The 20,680-nt window shown below is 49.3% G+C and overlaps 1 protein-coding gene across 1 annotated transcript in view; it reads left to right on the forward strand.

Moving 5' to 3' along the window:
* The first annotated feature begins 273 nt into the window (after positions 1-273).
* C3_1H21orf58 (chromosome 3_1 C21orf58 homolog) overlaps positions 274-20,680 on the forward strand; it is a 142,107-nt gene continuing 121,700 nt past the window's right edge. Inside the window, exon 1 of the mRNA XM_078683819.1 lies at positions 274-798. Within this exon, the coding sequence (XP_078539945.1) occupies positions 739-798 (60 nt within the window). The 5' untranslated portion in view covers positions 274-738. The remainder of the gene's footprint in view (positions 799-20,680) is intronic.

The raw sequence follows: 20,680 nt of genomic DNA on the forward strand, positions 1-20,680 counted from the left end.
ATTCAGGTTGGATCGTGTGACCCGGGCCCCAACAATACTTTAGTGTACCCGGCTCCCCCCTGGTCCTCACACCGCCTTCCTCTTAATAACCCAAACCATGACCCTTTCTCCGCGGCCCCTGATCTAATGATGCCCCCTCCGTCCCAGTAGCCCCTCTTCTCGTGCACCCCTCGGGGGCGCTCCCTCTGCCTGACCCGCCTCTTCGCGTGCCGCCGGCTCTCAATCCGCTGCGCCTCACCAGAGCCCTGTGCCAGGTGCTGCCGCGTCACGTGACCTCCACCTGGAGATGAAGCTGTTAGCAGGGCGTGTGGCCGTAGCAACGAGATCAGGCAAAGGACGGGACACAGGCCGGCGGCGGGGACAGCAACATGTCCACCGGAATCCAGGCCCGACAGACCGTCTGAAGCGCCTATCGGGCGACCCTGTGAGGGACCCTCGGCCACGTGGCGCACGCACTCACGCACTCTCCTGTTTACGTTTGTCTCTCTTCCTTCAATAAACCAGCAGAAGAAAACCGTGTATAAAAGGCCTCAGGATTGGGGGAAGAAGGAGAGATCAGATCGGGGACCGGACATCAGCAGTAGGACGCCGGTTACAGGAAATCACTCACTCTCCAAGCCCCAGCCACTAGCCACTGGCTATCGGACACCAGCCACTGGCTGCACCACATCAGCCACCGGACACTGCCCAGCAATCACCGGACTCCAGGAACTATCAATCGGACACCCTGCTGCGAGGATGGCAGATCCCTCCCTGGTCGACCAAATGACCAGGCTGAAGCTGAAACTCCTGGAGAAGGTTTGATGGGGGCAGCAATGGTGGGAGGGCAGAGAAGGGAAAGGGTCTATGTAGTAACCTATGGTGGGGTAAGGTGGGAGACCAGTGAAGGGGTCTATGCATAGAGCTAGCATGGGTGATGTGCTCCGATCCGTCCCTATAAAGATGGGAGAGGGCAAGTGAGGAGACCCCGTGACACACAGTTATGGAAGAGGACCAGGAAAGGGCTCTGCGGCTTGCATGGGTGGGCGATGGCGAGTGAGGGATGACTCGACCCGGCCAAGGTGGCGATGCCCCCCAGGTGAGAAGTCACTAGCAGCACCAGGTTTAAAATGGGCCCACCAAGAAGTCTATGGGCCTGTAGAGTACTAAGAGGGGAGAGAGCACAATGCAAAGAGCTCAGCAAGGTGTTTATGTGAAGCAGTAGTATCGAAAAGCAGAGGTGAAGTGTCAGTGTGTTTGGCTAAGGTGGGTGAAAATTCGGAGACCACTTTTAACTCTTTAGCTAGACCTGGGACCTCCAAGTGTATTCTGACTATCTTCAAACCCGCTGTATCCAAACATCCTGACTGCAAGGGAGTAGCCAAAAAATGAAAATAGAATTGCCCCCCCCCCCCCGCTGCCATTTATTTAATAAAATACAGCAAAATTAGCGTTCAGTGGCCCCAATAAGCCTCTTGGCCTGTGTGGCACTGCACCTGCGGCACCTATGAAAGTTATGCATCTGCAAACTCTTTTCCTTTACCTCATCATTTCACCTTTTGGGCCTCTTTTTCTCTGATTGGATTTGCATCCGGGACTTCGGTTTCAGTTTCCTTTACACTGTGTTTTTAAGAGCTTCTGACCGCAGAGGTGCAGACAGACAAGGCTCGTGAATAATTATGTGTGAACACCACCCCCGCTGAAGCTGAGAAAGAAGAGGTTCACTACGCCACTGCCTGGCTTTCTCTTAACTCAGGCCTGGGAACCTCAAAAATGCTGTATCCAGTACAACTGGAAAGCAAGTGTGCCACGGGCCCAACCAATGAAAGCAAGGAACATGGCCTCTTACTTTCTTTTGGGTAAAAAAAGACTGAATATTTGTTTTAATGACAAAACTGTGTTCTTTGAATAATGACATATAATGCTGTTATGTTATATAAATTAATATAGCGCACTAATCCTACTAGAGGTAATACAGGCGCTTGGGCAGGTGTGTAGGTTTTTGATTCCTACGGTGCTCATAAGAGGAGCCAAATCTTTAGCTTCTTGTGGAACTCAAGAATAGAGGAGGAGGCTCTGATGTGTTGAGTGAGGTCGTTCCATGTCTTGGGTGCGATGTAGGAAAATGAGCGACCTCCAGTATTGCTTTGTGGATGTGGGGAATGTCTGCGAGTGACAGTGAGGCAGACGGTAGATGTTTGGTCGGATGGTGACAGTGTATGTGGCTTTTCAGGTATTCTGGTCCTGTGCTGTGTAGGGCTTTGTACGTGTGCAAGAGAAGTTTGAATTGGTTGCACTAGTGAAGCTTCCTGAGGTGCGGTGTGATGTGGGAGGTAGAGAATGAGTCTTGTAGAGGTGTTGTATATGGTCTGGAGACAATGCAGGAGTTGTTTGAAGATTCCGGCATAGAAAGTGTTGCCTTCGTCTAGCCTGCTGGTGATTAGAGCTTGCATGACGTTCCGCCTGGTGTTCTGATGCAACCATTTGAAGATGTTTCATAGCATGTGTAGGATGTGGAAGCTGGAGGAGCACATTGTGTTGACTTGAACTGTCACAGTAAGCTTGTTGTCTAGGATGAGCCCTAGATATCCGGTGTGGTCTGTGAGCTTGGGAGTTGGTTCTAGCTCTGACGGCCACCAGGTGGAGCCCCATGGGGAGTTCTTGTTGCCCAAGACCAGTACTTCTGTATTGTTGGAGTTGAGCTGCCGGCAGTTGGTTCGCATCTAGTCTGCTGCCATGGTCATGCAATTGATGAAGTTGGTCTGGCGGTGGTTGTTTGGTACGTCAGGGAGAGGATGAGTTGGGTGTCATTGGTTTAGGAGATGATCGTGATGATGTTGGCTAGTGTGTCATGAATATGTTGAAAAGGATGGTGCTGAGGGACGATCCCTGTGGGCCTCTTCATGTCATTTTCTTAGTCTTTGATGTGAAGGGTGTCAGCCTGTCCCTTTGGGCTCTTCCCGTGAGGAACGAACAGATCCATTTGAGAGCAGATCCTTGTATGCCTATCTCGTTGAGTCTTCTGAATAGAGTGTTATGGGTGACAGTGTGAAGGCCGCAGAGAGGTCAAGCAGGATAAAGCTGCTGTTTATCCTTGGTCCAGGATGATTCAAATGTCATTGGTGGCCATGAGGAGTGCTGCTTCGGTGCAGTGGTGCTTTCTGAATGCTGACTGAGTGTTGTCTAGAAGTTGGTGAAGTTCGAGGTGGTTTGTGAGATGCTCACATATAATGCCAGTGAATCAAATAGATACAGATATATTCTCAGAACTAAACAAAGCTGGTTCAATGTATGGCACACAATGAGCTCTATATACCGGCATCTCATCCTCAGGTGCTGAAGTCAACATGGGGTTTTATATAGGGTACATTCTGAACTACTTGATACGGGAATCACTGACAAGTTCCTTTTGTTGGTTGTCTATATAAACCAATCCCCATCTTGATTTTCAACCCCCCCCCATTTCTTTTTTGCTGGGACTTTGAAGACTTTGATAAACTACCCTTTGAAATAGGAAGTTCATAAGTATGATCCATTCTTTGGTCATTGGCACCTCCAAGCACTGATTCCAATATATACTCCATAGTTGGAGCGCTGTGTTCCCCTCTGACCCCTGTGCATCAGTGTCATTGAGTTTGGTGCAAAAATAAAAGCTGCAGCTTTACTGCAAAAGTGGAAACGTAACACTATATTAGGCTGGCTACCATTATATCCTCTATATACAGGACGTTGGCTGTCATATTTCTTAGCCTAGAATGTTACACACTGTAACCACTATGGAACCTACACATCCTGTGAATCTAGAAACAGGTTCTTGAACCTTCCACATCTATGCCCAATCGTTCTGGACTAGGACCCTCACAACCTTCACTGAAACCCTAAGATTCTATTTTGTATACCATGTTACTTAAGCACTCATATACTTTGTAGCTAACCTGATGTACAATAGCCTCTGAATCCAGGTGTGGGAGTCACACTCCTTCTATACCCCTACCTGTGAAAAACACATCCTCTTTAACCTGTCCTGGTACACCGAATTCCTCTACATCCAGACCTAGAAACCACATCTTCACAATCACCACGATTGGAAACTTAACAGCCTCTCTAGCAGCCTGGCATCCTTGCACCCCTTGCATCCAGCCTGGCTCTCTAAAACCCTCTGTATCAAACTTGGGATCCTCACCCATCAATATAGCGTGGGCCCCTTGTAAGCCACTGCATCTAGGCCTTGGACCTTTACTTCCTCTAAATCCAGCTCTGGGATCTTCACCCCTTCTGTGTCCTGGCTTGAAAATCAGGGTTAGAAGCCTTGCACTCTTTGTATCCAGCCTGTGATCCTCAACCGCCTATATAATCGGGCCCAAGAGTCTTCGAGCCACTGTGTCCAGCCTTCTTTGAGCCTTCTCACCCACATTATACAGCTTAGGACCTGATTAACTTTGTACGCAATCCTGAAAATCTAAATCTCACTCCCTCACAATCCAAGTTTGTATGTTTCACGCCTTTCACTATGTGGGCTATATGATATTCCATGGTCACAAATATCTGGTTACAGAGATCTTTAAATGTATTTTCTCAGGATCACAATTACTTTACAGAGGGAAAGAACTCTCCAATTAGTCACAATGTATCTTCAATGTGATGTTAGTATACTGCACAAGTTTAACTCTTTGCATCTTGGTTTTGATTAAAAATCCTTTGTTAAATACTCATAAAAAATGGCATGGCATAAACCATATATGCTGATGCACAGATAATAATAGGGATTTCTTCCGTCTCAAGAGGCATGGTACATTGGATAGTGTCTGTACATCTGTGTAATATATATATATATATATATATATATATATATATATATATATATATATATATATATATATATAATATATATATATATATATATATATATATATATATATATATATATATATATATATATATATATATATATATCAAACAGTGAGATTACATTGCATTCTTGAAGTAAACTCTGTCACATCTCTCAAATTAAAATGAACAGGATTACAATGGAGCCAAAAGTCCTATGAATTCACAGGTGTACATGTAACTCTTTGTGGCATTTTAAACCTCTGTGTTCCTTACTGTCCAACGCCAGAATATACTTTGACTCAAATATTTGCAGCTTTTTTTCCTTGTTTCCTCTCTGTACCTTTTTGGCTAACTCATCTATTACACTGTATCTCAATCCATTCTCATCTTCATTGTGCACTACATAAAAGTGTCTACCTACGGGATAGGAAGTATCTACATTCTTGATAACTCTCAGATGTAATGTAAGGTGGATTTGTAGAGCACTGCTTGTCACCCTGTGAGGGTTTTCAGGCACTGAATTCTCTTGTGGATAATGTGGTACTACCTACATAGGTTTTAGCATCGAAACATCTGAGTGTATATGCTACATATCCACTTTAAGAATTAAAATGTACCCTGATCTTCCTTTTGCCTGGGCTGTTGATGTCTTTTGCACTCTTCCCATTTCTCAAGGCTTTACACTTACTAAATTTTATAAACTACATTTTATAAAACCTTCCTTAGGTTTCAACCAGAATTGCTTGTCCTTTCCGACATCACTTCTGACCAACAGTTCTTTCATAGATCTAGCCCTCCTAACCGTGATAAGGAATTTCATGGACATCTCACTCCCAATTATGGGATCACTCCTCAGTAAATGCCAATGTTTCCCCAATGTAGCTCTCACTTTCTTTTGTCTTGCATTAACCAACAACCTACAACTGTCACCTGTAGAATAGTTCTTCTTTTTGTTTTTAAACAAAATTTGCTCTCTGTTACACTTCATCTCCTTGTTTTTGCTGTATCTAATGTCATCTTCCTGTAGCCCATGTGTTCACATCTCCTGATCATCTCCCTTTCAATTTTACCATGTTCTTCTTCAGTGCTACAAATCTTTTTGAGGAGTTCTCGACTTAGAATACTCTCCTTTAGCACAATTGTGTGAAAACTATTGGTATGTATTGGCATGTAATGCGCTGTTACCGGCACTGGATTATCCGAATAACATTGTTGGGGAAACTCCAGGATACTCCCTCGCCAATGCTGTAAAAGTTCCTAGGGGCGACCCTAACCACTTTTGCAGTACTTCCTGGGTGTTTTATTGTAAACTATTCGACAGTGCCTCTCTCTACCTCAAGCTAACACAGCAGAACCGTTCTTTCTATGTGTAGAGCTCCCTGTGCCCACCCTGAGGTGTGGCTATGAAAATGAGAAAATATTCCGTTTTGGTCACTGCAAACCAGTTCTGGGGAAGCTCTCTCTTTCACTGAGTTTGGAGACAAACTGGCTATGAGGTGAAAGGGAGGCAGGTTTAAGTGTGAGGTACATTTGCCAGTGACAGGGTTGGCTTCCTTTGAAGCTTAGGAAGGGGACTGGGCTCAGCCCTGCTTAGAGAAAAACATCTTCCCACAGCCAACCCTTTTGTCCGCTGTCTAGGAGCAGTACACATCTCAACCCAGGAGAACCATTAACAGCCAGGTAACACTGGATTTTAAATTACTATTAAAATTTGTAATTGAATCCTTGTTCTACATATTCCCAGGCTAAAGTTATGCATTAAAAGGTATTATAAGTAACATAGTGGTTTTCTGTGAGAGAGCCGCTGTACCACATTGCCAGGGCATATAAAACATAAGTATACATGCCATACATTTTAAATACTATTCACTCTGGCACATGAGCATGTAGGTCCTCCTTTAGGGGTGAGATATAGGTACTAAAAAAGAAGGTTTAGATCTGGCAAAATGTTTATTTTGCCAAGTCCAATTAGCAGTTTTAAACCTGCCTACCCAGGCTGCAGGGACAGGCAGTGGACACTGGGGCTCCCTGCCTGGAAGAGAGCTGGTAAACCGTGTCCATGCTATTCTGGGCAGGGAACACAACTTTGCTCCCACCCGGGCAGGAGCAGTGAAAAATGCTGCTCTTACCCAGGCTGGGGCAAAGTTAAAGACCCGTCTTCCACCAGCACCACAATGGGTGTTGGCTAGGGCAGCAGGGGCATTGGGGTTGGCCTTTTCTACCTAAATCTCATATACACCGACCTATAACGTCGGTGCGGTTAGCCGGTGCGACCTCATTCACGTTTTTTATCAGGCGGGGCACGAGACAGGGCTGCCCCCTTTCCCCTTATTTATTCCCCCTGGCTATGGAGCCTCTGGCTACATGGGTGCGAATTGATGCACATGTACGGGGCTTCGAATGGGCATAGGGACTGTCAGACAGGATTGCATTATATGCGGACACAGTCCTTTTCTTTCTTACGAATGTGAACAGGACGGGACCACGATTACTGCGCATTATGCTGATTTTTAGGGAGACATCTGGACTGTATATGAATCCCTGTAAGTCTACATTGTGGACTCTTGGAGATCGGACAGGCGTGGGTTCGTGTGTCTCATCGGTCCAATTGGCAAAGGGGGGGGCTAGGATATCTTGGTGTGTTTATGTCGGATCTGATCCCGGTGTGGGAACGAGTGTGTGACGATCTTAAGTCCTGGTCCCGTATGCCCCTGTCTATATATGGAAGATCAGCTATATTTAAGATGGTGGCGCTTCCCCGGCTCCTATATCAACTACAGAATCACCCGTACCAGATTTCATCCCGATGGTTCTGATAAGTAAATGCCACTCTCGGGCAGTTCCTATGGGAGGGGGGTAAGGTGCGTGTGGCCCTGCGGATGTGTTTTTTGTCAACTTATTGCGGGGCGCTGGCATCCTCTGACATTCACTCGTACTATCAGGCCTCAAATCTGCTAGTATTAAATGAATTGTGGTATGGCAATAGAGAAGATCGGGCATACGCGGTTGGCGACTCATGGGAGACTGCTCGCTACATACGATCCTATATTCAGCACCACTACGGAGCTCGCTGCCGTCAGCAACAAGGGTTGTGTTTCAGATCTGGAGGCAGGCGCTGCAAAGGATGGGGTGGTGGAATACACTAACTCTGGAGACTCCCCTCTGGAATAATGGGCGCTTGCCGCATTTGGCGGCCCTGCAGGGCTTTCGGGGGTGGGATAACGTAGGCATTTCGGTCTTGAGTGATGGTATGAAGGGACTGGCACTCAAATCCTTCCAGGACCTCCAGAAGGAATTCCACATGCCGCAGTCCCAATTCTATCGGTACCTTCAATTTCGGCACGCTTTGTCCCCTAGCTTAGAGGGATTAGAGTCCTTGCCAGAGTTCAGCCCACTGGAGGCGAAAGTTTTTATGGGAGACCTACAGGAACGCAAAATCTCCAAGATCTATCAGTTACCCATTGCTACCCCACGCTACAGAAACTTCGGGGGGATTGGAAGGGTGATGTCGGTCCATTAGCGGCTCCACGGGGGGCGGCAATAGCAATACGACTTCGCCTCGTCCTGTTTAAGTATCTGCATAGGGTCTACTTTACACGGGTACGTTGCGGAGGGCGGGCTGATTGCTTCTCCTATGTGCCTGCGATGCAATCGGGAGGAGGGTACACTTATACACACTGTCTGGCACTGTCTCTCCTTAGATCGTTTCTGGAGGGGGGGTTTCACCTGTCTATCGGAGGTACTGGGTTGGGATCTCCCCCGCTCGACGAAGCTTGCTCTGCTACGTTATGGAAGGGATAGGAGGCAATATCTATAAATGACACCTAATACAATTGGGCTTTACCCTGGCAAAAAGGGACATATCTAGGGCGTGGAAGGCACCGAGGGCCCCTTCAGTTGCTGCATGGAAGAATGGTCTAGACTTTTGTATGGGCCTGGAGAAACCCATCTTCATTGCCAGGGGGTGCCCGCACAAACACTTTAAAATTTGGAAACGATGGGCGGACTATCGTGGACTGCTTTCAGAACCGGCCTCGGTGGCAGGGGACCACCCCCTGAGGTGACTCTTATTTTCATAATGGGAATCGGGGGATACCGTGCAATGGGATGTTCTGATGGGTGGACCCTTTGTTCTAGCCAAATGATCCGGTCAGTTCGTGGGTGCATAGTGTGATCAGGGGGGAGGGGTTGGGGTGGGGGAGTTAGATTTTTTTTGTATTGCCATTCTATCTCCTGTGTTTTAAATTGAAAATGTCAAAGTCAATATTCTATGATCGAATTGTGCAGTAGTCTGTACAGAGCCCTGCAATATATGTGTAATCTGACAAATTAAATCTGTTTAGAAAAAACAAACAAAAAAAGGTATATGGGGGCATGGTAGGGACACCCTGATGCCCCGGGCCCTCTGAGGGGTGAGGTGCCAAAGGGACTCACCCCTCTGGTCCCAGAATTAAAAAAACGAAATAAGTAATTCTGGTTGCAGGTACCTCAGTAGTCTTACGAGACCCAAGCTTCCCTCCCACGATATCATTGTGGCGTGCAAGCTTTCTTTGCTTGTACTTGTGATTCTAAAGTTGTACCAGTAAAAAAAAGCTTGTACGCTACTGCAGTACCATGTCGACGAAGCATGCGGCTTAGAAACCACAGTACAGAAAAAAAGATTTTTTTTAAAAATGCAAACCCAATGTGGGTTGGGTCCTCATGGCCGAAGGACTTGCGTAGCGGGGTTAGTCATACATGGGTCTTTGGGCGCATGGCCTGATCTAGGACCAGACTCTGCTGCCAACACCCGCAGGCCATGCACAGTGTGAGTTGTTTGCATGTGGCAGGATGGCTGCATGCAAAAGGTTGGCCATTGGTCCAATTTAGAATATGATTTTAAAAAACTGAAATTCACTGACAAACACCCAACAAAGATTAAAATGACATTATAGTTAGATTAGGTTCCAAGACCTTGACTTATGTTAAAAAAAGCCCAGAATTTCACTGAACTAAACAAAGGTTAAAGTGACATTATAGTTAGGTGTTGGTTCAAGACAAGAACTTAAATTTTTTTTAAAAAGCTCTGAAGTACACCATTTATAGCTTAGTTATCTAGCTATAACATGTGGCTCCATCATGCACTGCTTCTGTTATGTTATGTTATGTTATGTTAGCTGCATTTATTTTGCGCACAGCTGCTCCAGCGAAGGAGCGTCCTGGCGCATGGAAAAGGTGAACATAACACAACGCGGAAAAAATAGGTGAGAAGTCAACATAAGAAAATTAAAACAAGTGGGTTTTCACGGCCCTGCGAAATGCTAGAAGATCCTCTAAAAGGCCTCAAATATTACATCACTGATGACATGTTTTTTTTTAAGTGACAGGAATGTTGTTTGAGCAGAGTGAGAAGGAAGATTATTAGTTAGGGTGGATGGTAGTCCACCACAAGTAATAATTACACTGTCCCTGTTAGCTCCAGTAAATGTTTCAGTAATTTAAAACTGACAAAACCCCTGGTAGCTATTGCATAGAGCAGATAGGCTTAACTTAAGAACATGTGAAAAGCATTTAGAAAAAACAAAACAGTTAAAAAGTTGAATACACAACACAATATAAATCCCACTACAATGTATAAAAATAGAGAATATTTTAATTACTAATATGAGCCAAAAGTGACAAAATCACAAAAAAGGGAACCAGAGATATGATTGTTTTTACTTTCAGATAAGGATAGCTCCAAAGAGCACAAATCGCCAAACATGGGCAACTGGTCGTGCTAGACTGGATCAATGGTAAAGTTTAGAGCAGACTGCGATTGAGCACAGGTCAGATAAGAGACCAGACCAGATACTTTTGCCACCTTCACCCAATGACTAATTCTACTTTTGGACGTAATAATTTTTTTGAAGCGTGGATTCCTCCAGGGGGGCAAGGTTGCCAGCTGTAGCCAATCAGGGCTCCACAAGGCCAGATACCTTCTTGGCAATGTACTGCTGAAGCGGATTTGCTTCTGTGGAAAAGCTCTGAGTGGAAGCAGCCTCAACCATTGTTCCAGATGCAATGCACCTTCGCTGGATTAACTTGGCAGGTTGGTCCCAGTTTTCTGACGGTTTCCCAGGCAAAAATCCTTGAAAAAGTTTCTAAATATCAGCTTTTAGGGTTAGGCAAAATGATTACACTCTGACACTTATCTAAAGACCCCAGGACCTTAGGGACACAACTTAGAGGCTAGGAGTCACTTCAGGAGAAACCACCAGCAGGGTCCAAGGCAGGTTCAGTTAAAACTTGTCAGTTGGGCTGTTCAGGAAAGTGGACTTCTTGCAGCTTTTTTGTTGCTGTAACTTAACCGTAAGTCAGCCAACCAACACCTGGAAGCCACTTATTAGTCCTCGGTACAAGTGTGAGCTGACCCAGCCCTTGGGGGTCTCCTCACATGTCACAACAGCAAGTACAGTTCTTCTTCTGTCTGCAAGAGGTCCAGAGGTGTTCTGAAGAGGATACCAGGGGGGCCCCATTTAGGGCCACTGCACGCCTGTCGGTGGGGAAAACTCATTGCCATTGCCTTACTAGTGGGGTAAAGTGTTCCTAGGTGTGACCTCACCCACTACTGCAGCACTTCCTGAGTGTTTTACTGTAAACTATCCACAGTGCCCCTCTCTACCTAAAACCAACATAGCAAAACCTTTCTTCCCCTTCCATTAAGTTCGGAGACAGGCTTCCTATGAGGGCAAAAGGGAGGCAAGCTTGAGTGTGAGCCACATCTGCCAGTGACAGGGTAGGCTTCCTTCGAAGCTTAGGAATGGTCTGGGCACAGCCCCCATGCCATCATGCTTAGGGAGAAAAACATCTTCCCACACCCAAGCCTTTTGTGCACTGTCTAGGAGCAAGCAGTACACATTTCACAACAGGAGAGCCATTATCAGTCAGGTTACGCTGAACACTGGCAGAAAGGCACGTTTGCCTCAGACAGCAGTGACAACGTTCTAAAAGTGATGTTTTAAAAATAGTAATTTAAAATCTGACTTGACCATTACCTTGGAAATCAAATTTCTATTAATATGAGTTATTCAGCCCCCTTTCTACCTATTCAATGACTGACGTTATGCGTTAAAAAGTGTTATAATGTAACACAGTGGTTTTCTGTGAGAGAGCCAGCCTTACCACATTGAAAAATAACTTTGGCGATTTCTCACTACCAGGAAATATAAAACATAAGTACACATGCTCTACTTTTGAAATACCATTTACCCTTCCCTATGGGCATGTAGGTTCTACTTTAGGGTGAGTTATAAGTATTAACAAGCATTGGCAAAGCTGCTAGGTCTCAACTTTGATACCTATGGCATTGCAATTTTTTTTAGCAATGTGCACAGCTTCCCTCGTTCTGTGCAGCATGGCTAAAGAAGAATTAGAAAAAGCTTATTACATGACCACCAGCGTAATTTTGCATGCATATGTACCACGCAGGCACACACCTACAAATTGGCACAGGCGTGTTTTTCTTTTTATTTAACCGATCCAAGCTAGATCAAATGAAGAAAAACTAGCAAAAGTGTGTGTTTTTCTATTTTTTTAACAGATGGGGAAATCAATATGAAGCAACAAGGGGAGGCAAGGGAGGGAGTTAAGCAACACTGGGTGGGGCGGGGGGTTGGTGGAAGCAACATAGAGGGCACGGGGTGGAATCAATATGGAGCTGGGGGGAGAAGCACACGAGCAAGAGAGAGAGCAACACAATTGTGGAGAGAAAAGAAGCACAGTATAAAATTAAAGGCTGGAGCTGTGCCTGTTACATTGGATTAATAATTCATACAGCTCCAGGTGCCAGTTCGGCAGCTGATATGCACAAGACATTGTCTGGGAATTAAATTAATTCACAGCTGTCTTCACAGAACTGAAGGGAAATGTCTAAAGGTAGATCTGGAGACACTTGTAGAAAAGAAAAATAGGGTTGTTTTGCATTTCTCAAAACACAAAGCATTTTTCTTTCTTATTGTGCTGGGTTTTGTAACTCTCCCGGGATTGCCCTTGTGAATGCCCATGAAGACACAAATGCCTCAGCATCAGTGCCCAACACTTTTGGCTGGGTTTTGAAAGTCTTCGGAGCATGGTGAGCTCATTAGACCCCACTACATATGTGTCTTTGGTTAGCATGGCCTTGAAGGCAGGTCAGTCCAGGCACAGAAGCACATTGATGATGGCAATGGTTCATCACTCTTAGGCATTGAGAAAGTACTATAACTTCTCAGGTGAAGGTTTTGGACACCAAACGTAAGCCCTCAGTTGGACCTAGTCCAGTGTTTCTGCTACTATCAAGCACTGGTGGCTGCAAGGGGGCGCTAGAGGGCGCACAAGCGGAATGGCTGCCTAGTCTCGCAGCTCCCGCTCCTTGGGACATTATCCTCCTAATATCCTCTGCCACGGGATCCATATCAGCCTAAATTCCCGACGTGTTGCTGCGGGGCACCTGTCCCAACACTCGGTCCAAATTTGGTGACGCTGGGGGACTCGGGGCCAGAGCGGTGCCTCTTTGAAATATTGCCGGCAGCTGCCACGGAGCGGAGGAGAGCGTGCGACCGGCCGTGCGGGGCTACCTAGGCCGGGGATTACCGCGAGGGACTGGGCCTCTCCCCCGGACGGCTGGCGGACCCCTGGACAGATCTTCGCCGGCGACCCTGCGGTAGAGGTGAGAGGCGGCCTGCCCGGTGGTGCAGGGACCCCCCCTGCCCCCTCCCCCACTGCTCTCGCCGCTCCTGCTGGTGAAACTACTGCTGCCCTCTGTGTTGCGGGTTGCCGAGGAGCGGACGCCGCGCTGTCTGCCTGACCCCCGGGGGGGTGCCGGGCCCGCTTGTTGGGAGACGGCGCGGATCAGTGTGCTGCCCGGCGGGAGGGCTACCTGTTGGGCCTGGGCCCTCGAGCTTGCTGCCGCGTCTGCTTCGGACCTTGGCCGGCCCTGACTCTCTGCATTGTGCCTGGGATCGGGACGTTGTCCCTCGCTGCTGCACACCAGCACCGTCCACGTGGGGAGGGCAGGGACCATCATCGCCCCCCACTCATTCACCTGGCATTCCTCCTCTACACTAGTAACAGTGCCGGGAGGGGTGGACTTGTTGCGACCTACCCAGACTGACCACCACATCTGCATGGCACACCCCCGCTAAGGTCCGGCTGCCATCCTCCTCACGCCTGACGGGGCCTGTCGCGCCGCCACTCTGCACAGCGGCATCGACAGGCTGGGCCTCACCACCATCAGCGCCAAGACCTCGCCGCTCCCCTCCCAGCCGCCGGGCCGCACAGGGCCTGCACGGACTCACCAGTACCCCGTGCTCTCGCCGCCTGGATCCTTGTTTGCACTGTTGAGACGCTGCCCTGCCTTACTCTCGCTGTGGCCCTGCATCCTGGTGCTAGTACCCTAGCTGGGCGGCCCGTTGTACCTCTACACCTCACGCTCCTGAGGGGCCGTGCCCTGACGCCATCATGGTGCGTCCAGAGAACCGCCAAACCAAGCTCAGCTTCGAGACTGCGAGGAAGGGCGCGAAATCGTCGCAGCTGGACCCGGACCCTGGCACTTCGTCCCCGAAGGCCACTGCCTCCTCAACTAAGGACGCCGACCTATCCAGCCTGATACAAGAGATGCGACAGGGCTTCGCCACTGTTGTGGAGAAAGTCGATGGGGTCACCGCACGGCTGGACGCGCTGGTGCACAAGGTGGACCGTCACGAGGACCGCATCACGGCTGCGGAGCAACGTATCTCTGATACCTCGGATGTGGCCACGTCTCACACCACTCAACTGTCCAGGATGGACAACCTCCTCCGGATCATAGCGGCAAAGAATGAGGATTTGGAAGCCCGTAGTCGCCGAAACAACATACGGGTCACCAATGTGCCGGAATCCACAGATACGGGCAGAATGGAGCTATATGTTGAGAAACTGCTCAAGGGATCCATCGGTGAGGATGCTTTTTCGCCTCAGTTTATCGTTGAGAGGGCGCACCGCTCCTTGGCGCCTGTGCCCAAGCCTGGCCTTCCACCGCGCCCCATCATTGCTCGGCTGCTGAACTACCGCGACCGGGACACTGCCCTCCGAGCGGCCCGGTCTCAGAGATCGCTACAGTATAATGGGGTCACCTTCTCCATCTACCCAGACTTCACGCCAATGGTGCAGGAGGAACGGCGCAAATTCCTCCCGGTGAAGAAAAAGCTACGCGAGGCTCAGATTGACTATGCGCTACTATACCCTGCCAAGCTGCGAGTCACCCACCAGGGCAAGCAACGGTTCTTCACCAATCCTCAGAAAGTGGAAGACTTTCTCAAATCGCTCCGGAGAGCACGCAGGGAGGACCGGGACTCGGAGGAAGATCGTGACCATGCAGACTTGCCCCCGGCGCCACACGAAGATTGATTATCGCTGTTCGCTACATTGCACACCCTTCCTGCTTCAGCTTGTGGTTATCCCGAACATTAACGCACAGACGCGAAAGGCCGACTGGACAGTGACCCTGCACGGACTCTTCATTCCTGTGGTAATGTAACCCAAGGACCACTTTCCTGGCCCTAGTCCCCACCAAGGGCGGCACAGTTCCGGGGCTGGGGTCTAGGAAGTGGCTGTACGTACTCTATGTCTTACCCCTACTGGGAGATCCCCTTTGGCTTGCTGGCGTTCCAGCTGTTCATGTTGCTTGAGTTGGGGGAGGGGGGAGGGGGGTGGGTTGCTGGGTGGGAGTACTTGGCTGCTGGCATGATTGGGATGCTGGGGTGGGTGGTGGGGAGGGGTGTTCATTTGATTTTTTTTTATGTGTTTTGTTTTTACCTTCGAGGCAATCATTTCTTGGACTGTATGCTTGGACTCTATTTTGGTGTGAGCACCGATTCCAGTAGTGCGGAGGTGGTTTGTTCGTGCTGCCTATGCCAGCGCTGTTATGGTTCTAGTTGTGCTGTCCATGGCCACTCCAGCAGTTAACACACAATTGACTTGTTTATCCTGGAATATAAGGGGGTTGAATAATGCCAGAAAGTGTCGTGATGTAATTGCCTATCTTGATAGAAATCACGTGCAAGTCGCTATGCTACAAGAAACACATCTGTCACCACAGGGCGGGATATCATTCGCGAGTAGGTGGGCCGGAGAACGAGTCTTCTCCTCCTATTCCACCTATTCGAGGGGAGTCGCTATCCTCATTGCCCGCAAGGTACCCTTCCAGAAGTGTGGAGCCTTACTCGACGGGGAGGGTAGGTATGCACTACTATGGGGCAGGATAGGCCGAGACACCTTCACATTTGTAACCACATACGCGCCTAATGTTGATACACCAGCTTTTTTCACTACTCTCTGGGGCAAGATCCTCTCCATTGCATCAAGACATGTGGTTTGGGGAGGGGACTTTAACCTGGCGATGCAACCGCAGTTGGATAGAGCGGATGGGGTCTGCACATACAAGCCCAGGGCACGGGAGGTGCTGGAGGGTATCGTTGAGGAGGGCGGACTGCTGGACGCCTGGCGGCACTTACACCCCCTGGGGCGGGAAGGCACACACTTTACATCATATACCGGGACCTGGGCGCGACTAGACTATTTCCTCATCACTAGAGATGTTGCTATTGACCTGGTGGGGGTTCGTCACCTGCCGAGGACGTACTCTGATCACAGCCCTGTCTTGCTCAACTTTCGTACACCAGGATGGGACAGCCCTCGACCGCCATGGCGACTTCGCCCTGATATCCTCCTTGATAACCTGTTTCACACTGAACTGGGGGAAGAGATTGCGGATTTCTTCACTAGGAATAAGGGATCAGTAGACTCTGTCGAGCATATATGGGAGGCATTCAAGGTCACGATCAGGGGGTATTGTATTTCCAAAGGCCATGGTGTACTGCGCGCTATCCTTGCATCCATTAGCACGCTGGAGAAAGAACTGCGGGATTTAGAACTAAGGATGGTGTCCAACCCCAGCCCCGACTTGCAGGCCACTTTCAGGGAGAAACTGTCATGTTATGAGGAGGAGGCTGCGCGGGAAGCAAAGTTTAGGGGAAAACACTGGCAGGCCCGCAAATATTGCGAAGGGGACAGACCCGGAAAGGCACTTGCAGTGCTTACACAATCCCCACGAGCTCATAACACCATATTAGAACTCACCGACACCTCTGGCACTGCTGTTAGGGACTCAGATGCGATACTTGCTACCTTCGTGGCGCATTACCATTCCCTCTACACCTCCACGGTGGGACCCGATGTATCCTATACTGACTACCTCGGCGACGTTGCACTGTGTTGGCTTAGCGACGGTGATAGAGAGTTCCTCGCCGCTCCGTTCGAGCAAGACGAGGTGCGTGAGGCCATTATGTCCCTCAAGAACGGCAAAGCTCCAGGACTCGATGGCATACCAGCCGAATTCTACAAAGCTTACATAGACGTTATGGCCCCAGTACTCAGCGAGGTCTTCTCGGAATCCTTGTGCGATGGGGTACTCCCCTATACCATGCGCGAAGTGGTGATTACATCCCTCCTTAAACCCGATAAGGACCCCAAATCCTGTAACTCCTATCGACCGCTCTCCCTCCTAAATTGCGACGTCAAGGTGCTTGCTAAGGTCTTGGCCACTCGGCTGTCGCTGTTAATGACCAGACTCGTATTGCCCGACCAATCAGGATTTGTGGCGGGTAGGTCTACCTCCCACAACCTTCGCACGCTCTTCTCCCTACTCCGCACAGTGCACCCTGACACACCCGTGGCGGCCATTTTCCTTGATGCGACCAAGGCATTCGACTCTGTCGAATGGCCATACCTGTTCTCTGTGCTGGCTAGTATGGGATTTCCCAAATTATTTATATCCTGGGTTCACCTGCTGTATACTCGCCCTGTGGCAAGAGTACTGATCAACGGTTATCTATCTCAACCCATCGCGCTTACCAGGGGTACCAGACAGGGGTGCCCTCTCTCTCCCCTATTATTTGCCATTGCTGTCGAGCCTCTCGCCTGCAGGCTGCGCCAAATGCATCGCGGCGGCGCAATACAATGCTTGCAGCGCCAGATCGATGTGTCCCTCTACGCGGATGACATCACACTATATGTCAAGCATCCCGAAATATATCTTAACCCGTTGCTCAGGGAGTTTGTTCTATATGGCGGGATGTCCGGCGTCCATATCAACTGGTCCAAGTCGCAACTCTTCCCTCTGACCGATGCGGTGACTGACTTCACCCTTGATTACCCGCTCGAGTGGTGTCGGTCTGATCTCCGCTATCTTGGGATCTGCATTTCACGAGACAGGGACGAGACGCTGCGGTCCAACTACGGGGTAGCGTTAACCAAACTGATTGCTTCAGTGGACCGCTGGATCACCCTGCCGCTATCCATGGCCGGGAGAGCGTCGCTCAAAAAAATGGTGGTACTCCCCCGCTTTCTTTATCTCTTTATCAATATACCTTATTTCCCTGGCGCAAATTTTTTTCGGACCCTGCGGTCGGAGCTGCGACGGCTCTTTTGGGGTGGCAGGAGTCCCCGACTTAAGTGGTCCACCATTACCCTCCCCTATGAGAAGGGAGGTTTTGATGTCCCTGATTTCGAGGCCTACTATCAGTGTGCGCAGGCGCATTTCGCTTACCACTGGATGGCCCCTACTCCCTTTATGCCACATGTGGCAGTGGAGGATTGGATCGTACATCCTCTCCCGCTCAATGGCTTGCTTCACTGTCCTGAATCTGCCATTACTACACCAAATACATCGGTCTCCTGCACCTTAGACGCATGGCGCCGCATCACCAAGAGTTTGGCTTGTAAACTTCTCTATTCGCCCAAGTTACCGCTCACGCATCACCCTGATCTTACCCTTTTGGGAGAACTGGGCTTTCGCAGCCTCTGTGCAAAGTTACGAGTTTCCTGCTGGGGAGACCTATTCTCCAATGGCACCTTCAAGTCAGCGGACCTGTTCTTTGCTGAACATGGCCGCACCCCACTCGACCTCTTCTACTATTTGCGGCTGCGGGCGGGGATGACAGACATCCTGCCAGACTTTCCCAGTGAGCCCGACACCCTACCACCACTACACTTTTTATTGAGCTCACAGGATGGGACCCACCTGGTCTCCGGCCTTTATCGTCAACTTAGGGGAGCTGCCCCGGTACCAGAGTCCACTGCGCGGCTGCGCTGGTCTGCCGAGCTTGCTCTCGACATTTCAGACGAGCAGTGGCATCGCTGCTGCGCGCTCACCTCTCGCATCTCTGCCAGCAGCAGATTGAAGATCATTCATTATAAATACTTGCAGCGAGTGTACTACACGCCGGTGAGGAAACGGCGGTTCGGCCTGGCGGAAGATGACCACTGTGAGCGATGCCATGTAGCTGGTGCCGACTTTCTTCACTTGGCATGGGCATGCCCTCAGGTGGCAGACTACTGGCAACAAGTGCTGGATGCTCTCGCGGAGATGGTTGAGGAGCCCATGCCCTTTGACCCACTGGTGGCCTTACTTGGGGACTCTGTCCACTTTCCCAGATCCTGCCGGAAATTTGTTGACACTGCGCTCCTGCTGGCCAAGAGACGTGTGGCGTGCCGATGGGGTCGGGGCAGAGCGCCCAAATTCAAGGATTGGCTGGGCGACTTAACTTACTGCCAAGACCAGCATGCGACATTTGCTGAACTGTTGCCCATTTCGAGCCGTCCCGGCGACATCTGGGACCCGCTGGTGCGGTATCTACTCGCACGCTCAGATGACGCGAGCTCGGCGAGCGATCAACTCATCGTAGAATAGCGCACTGCTCTAATGCTGGACCTGGCTGGGGACCCTGTTTCTGCGTGCATGCCTCCTCCTTGTGCTATTTGGGTGGGGTCCCCCCTAGATTCGACCACTGTACACTTGCTGGCCTCCCCCCCCCCTTGGACTCCGTGCGACACCCACACCATGGCTCTACTCCCTTTGATTGCCACTACTCTTCCTCACCTGCACGAGGTTTCATATATGCCCTACCTGCCATATTTCGCAACACCCACCGATGGCTGACTTCCTGGGGCTCCGCTCCTGCCCTGGCTTCTGGCTTATAGCGGCCCTCTTGCTGGAACGGTTGTGACCTGCACACGCCCTTATGCTCACCTCCGCTCACATAGTGTGCCACACCTACTCACTGCTGCTTAACTCACCATGTAGCATGACTTGCCTCTTAGTTACCACATAGTTGGGTTGTTTGGTTCAGTTGTTTTAAAACACCAAAAACAGAGAGGGAAGAGCTTTCTCTTTTCTCCAATAGAAAACGCTGTTCTGCTGCTGTTCATCCTCTTTTACTAAGCCACATCGGTGGCGCTCCCCCACTTCATTTCTCCCAAGTGATGCCGCCGGGCCTCCGGGATGCCGGCATACAGGCTGTGTTTATCTCTATTTCTCATTGCTGCCGGCCTCAGGGTTGTGGGCACGAAAAGCTGTGTGACATGTCTTCAATTACACAATAAAGCAGAGTTGAACTCAAAAAAAAAAAAAAAAAAAAAGCACTGGTGGCTGCAATTATGGGTGAAGAGGGAGCCTGACTGCATGGTAACAATGACGTCTTCAGAGCTCATGAGTAAATGGATGCTTCCAATTATGAAGCTAGTGCTGGTAGTCTAGTTTAGCATTTCCAAGTTGTACCCGCAAGCAAGAGACAAAGGTCTTCTCTGCTGATATCCCAGCCTTTTTTTTTTTTTTTACAGATTTCAAGAGTTGGAGCGGAGAATTGAGTCCTAAATGTCTCTATTTGCATACCTGGGTGCAGATATATATAGACTGATCTAACTTGGACATTCCACTGCTCCACCGGAGAAGAGATGAACCCCAAACAATTGCTGTGTCGTCACAGCCTGAGTATCCCAAAGCGATATGAATGACACTCCCCCACAGAGTTAACAAACCTCTAGCTGCCCATTT

This window comes from Lissotriton helveticus, chromosome 3_1 (genome assembly GCF_964261635.1).
Source record: "Lissotriton helveticus chromosome 3_1, aLisHel1.1, whole genome shotgun sequence".
NCBI lineage: Eukaryota > Metazoa > Chordata > Amphibia > Caudata > Salamandridae > Lissotriton > Lissotriton helveticus.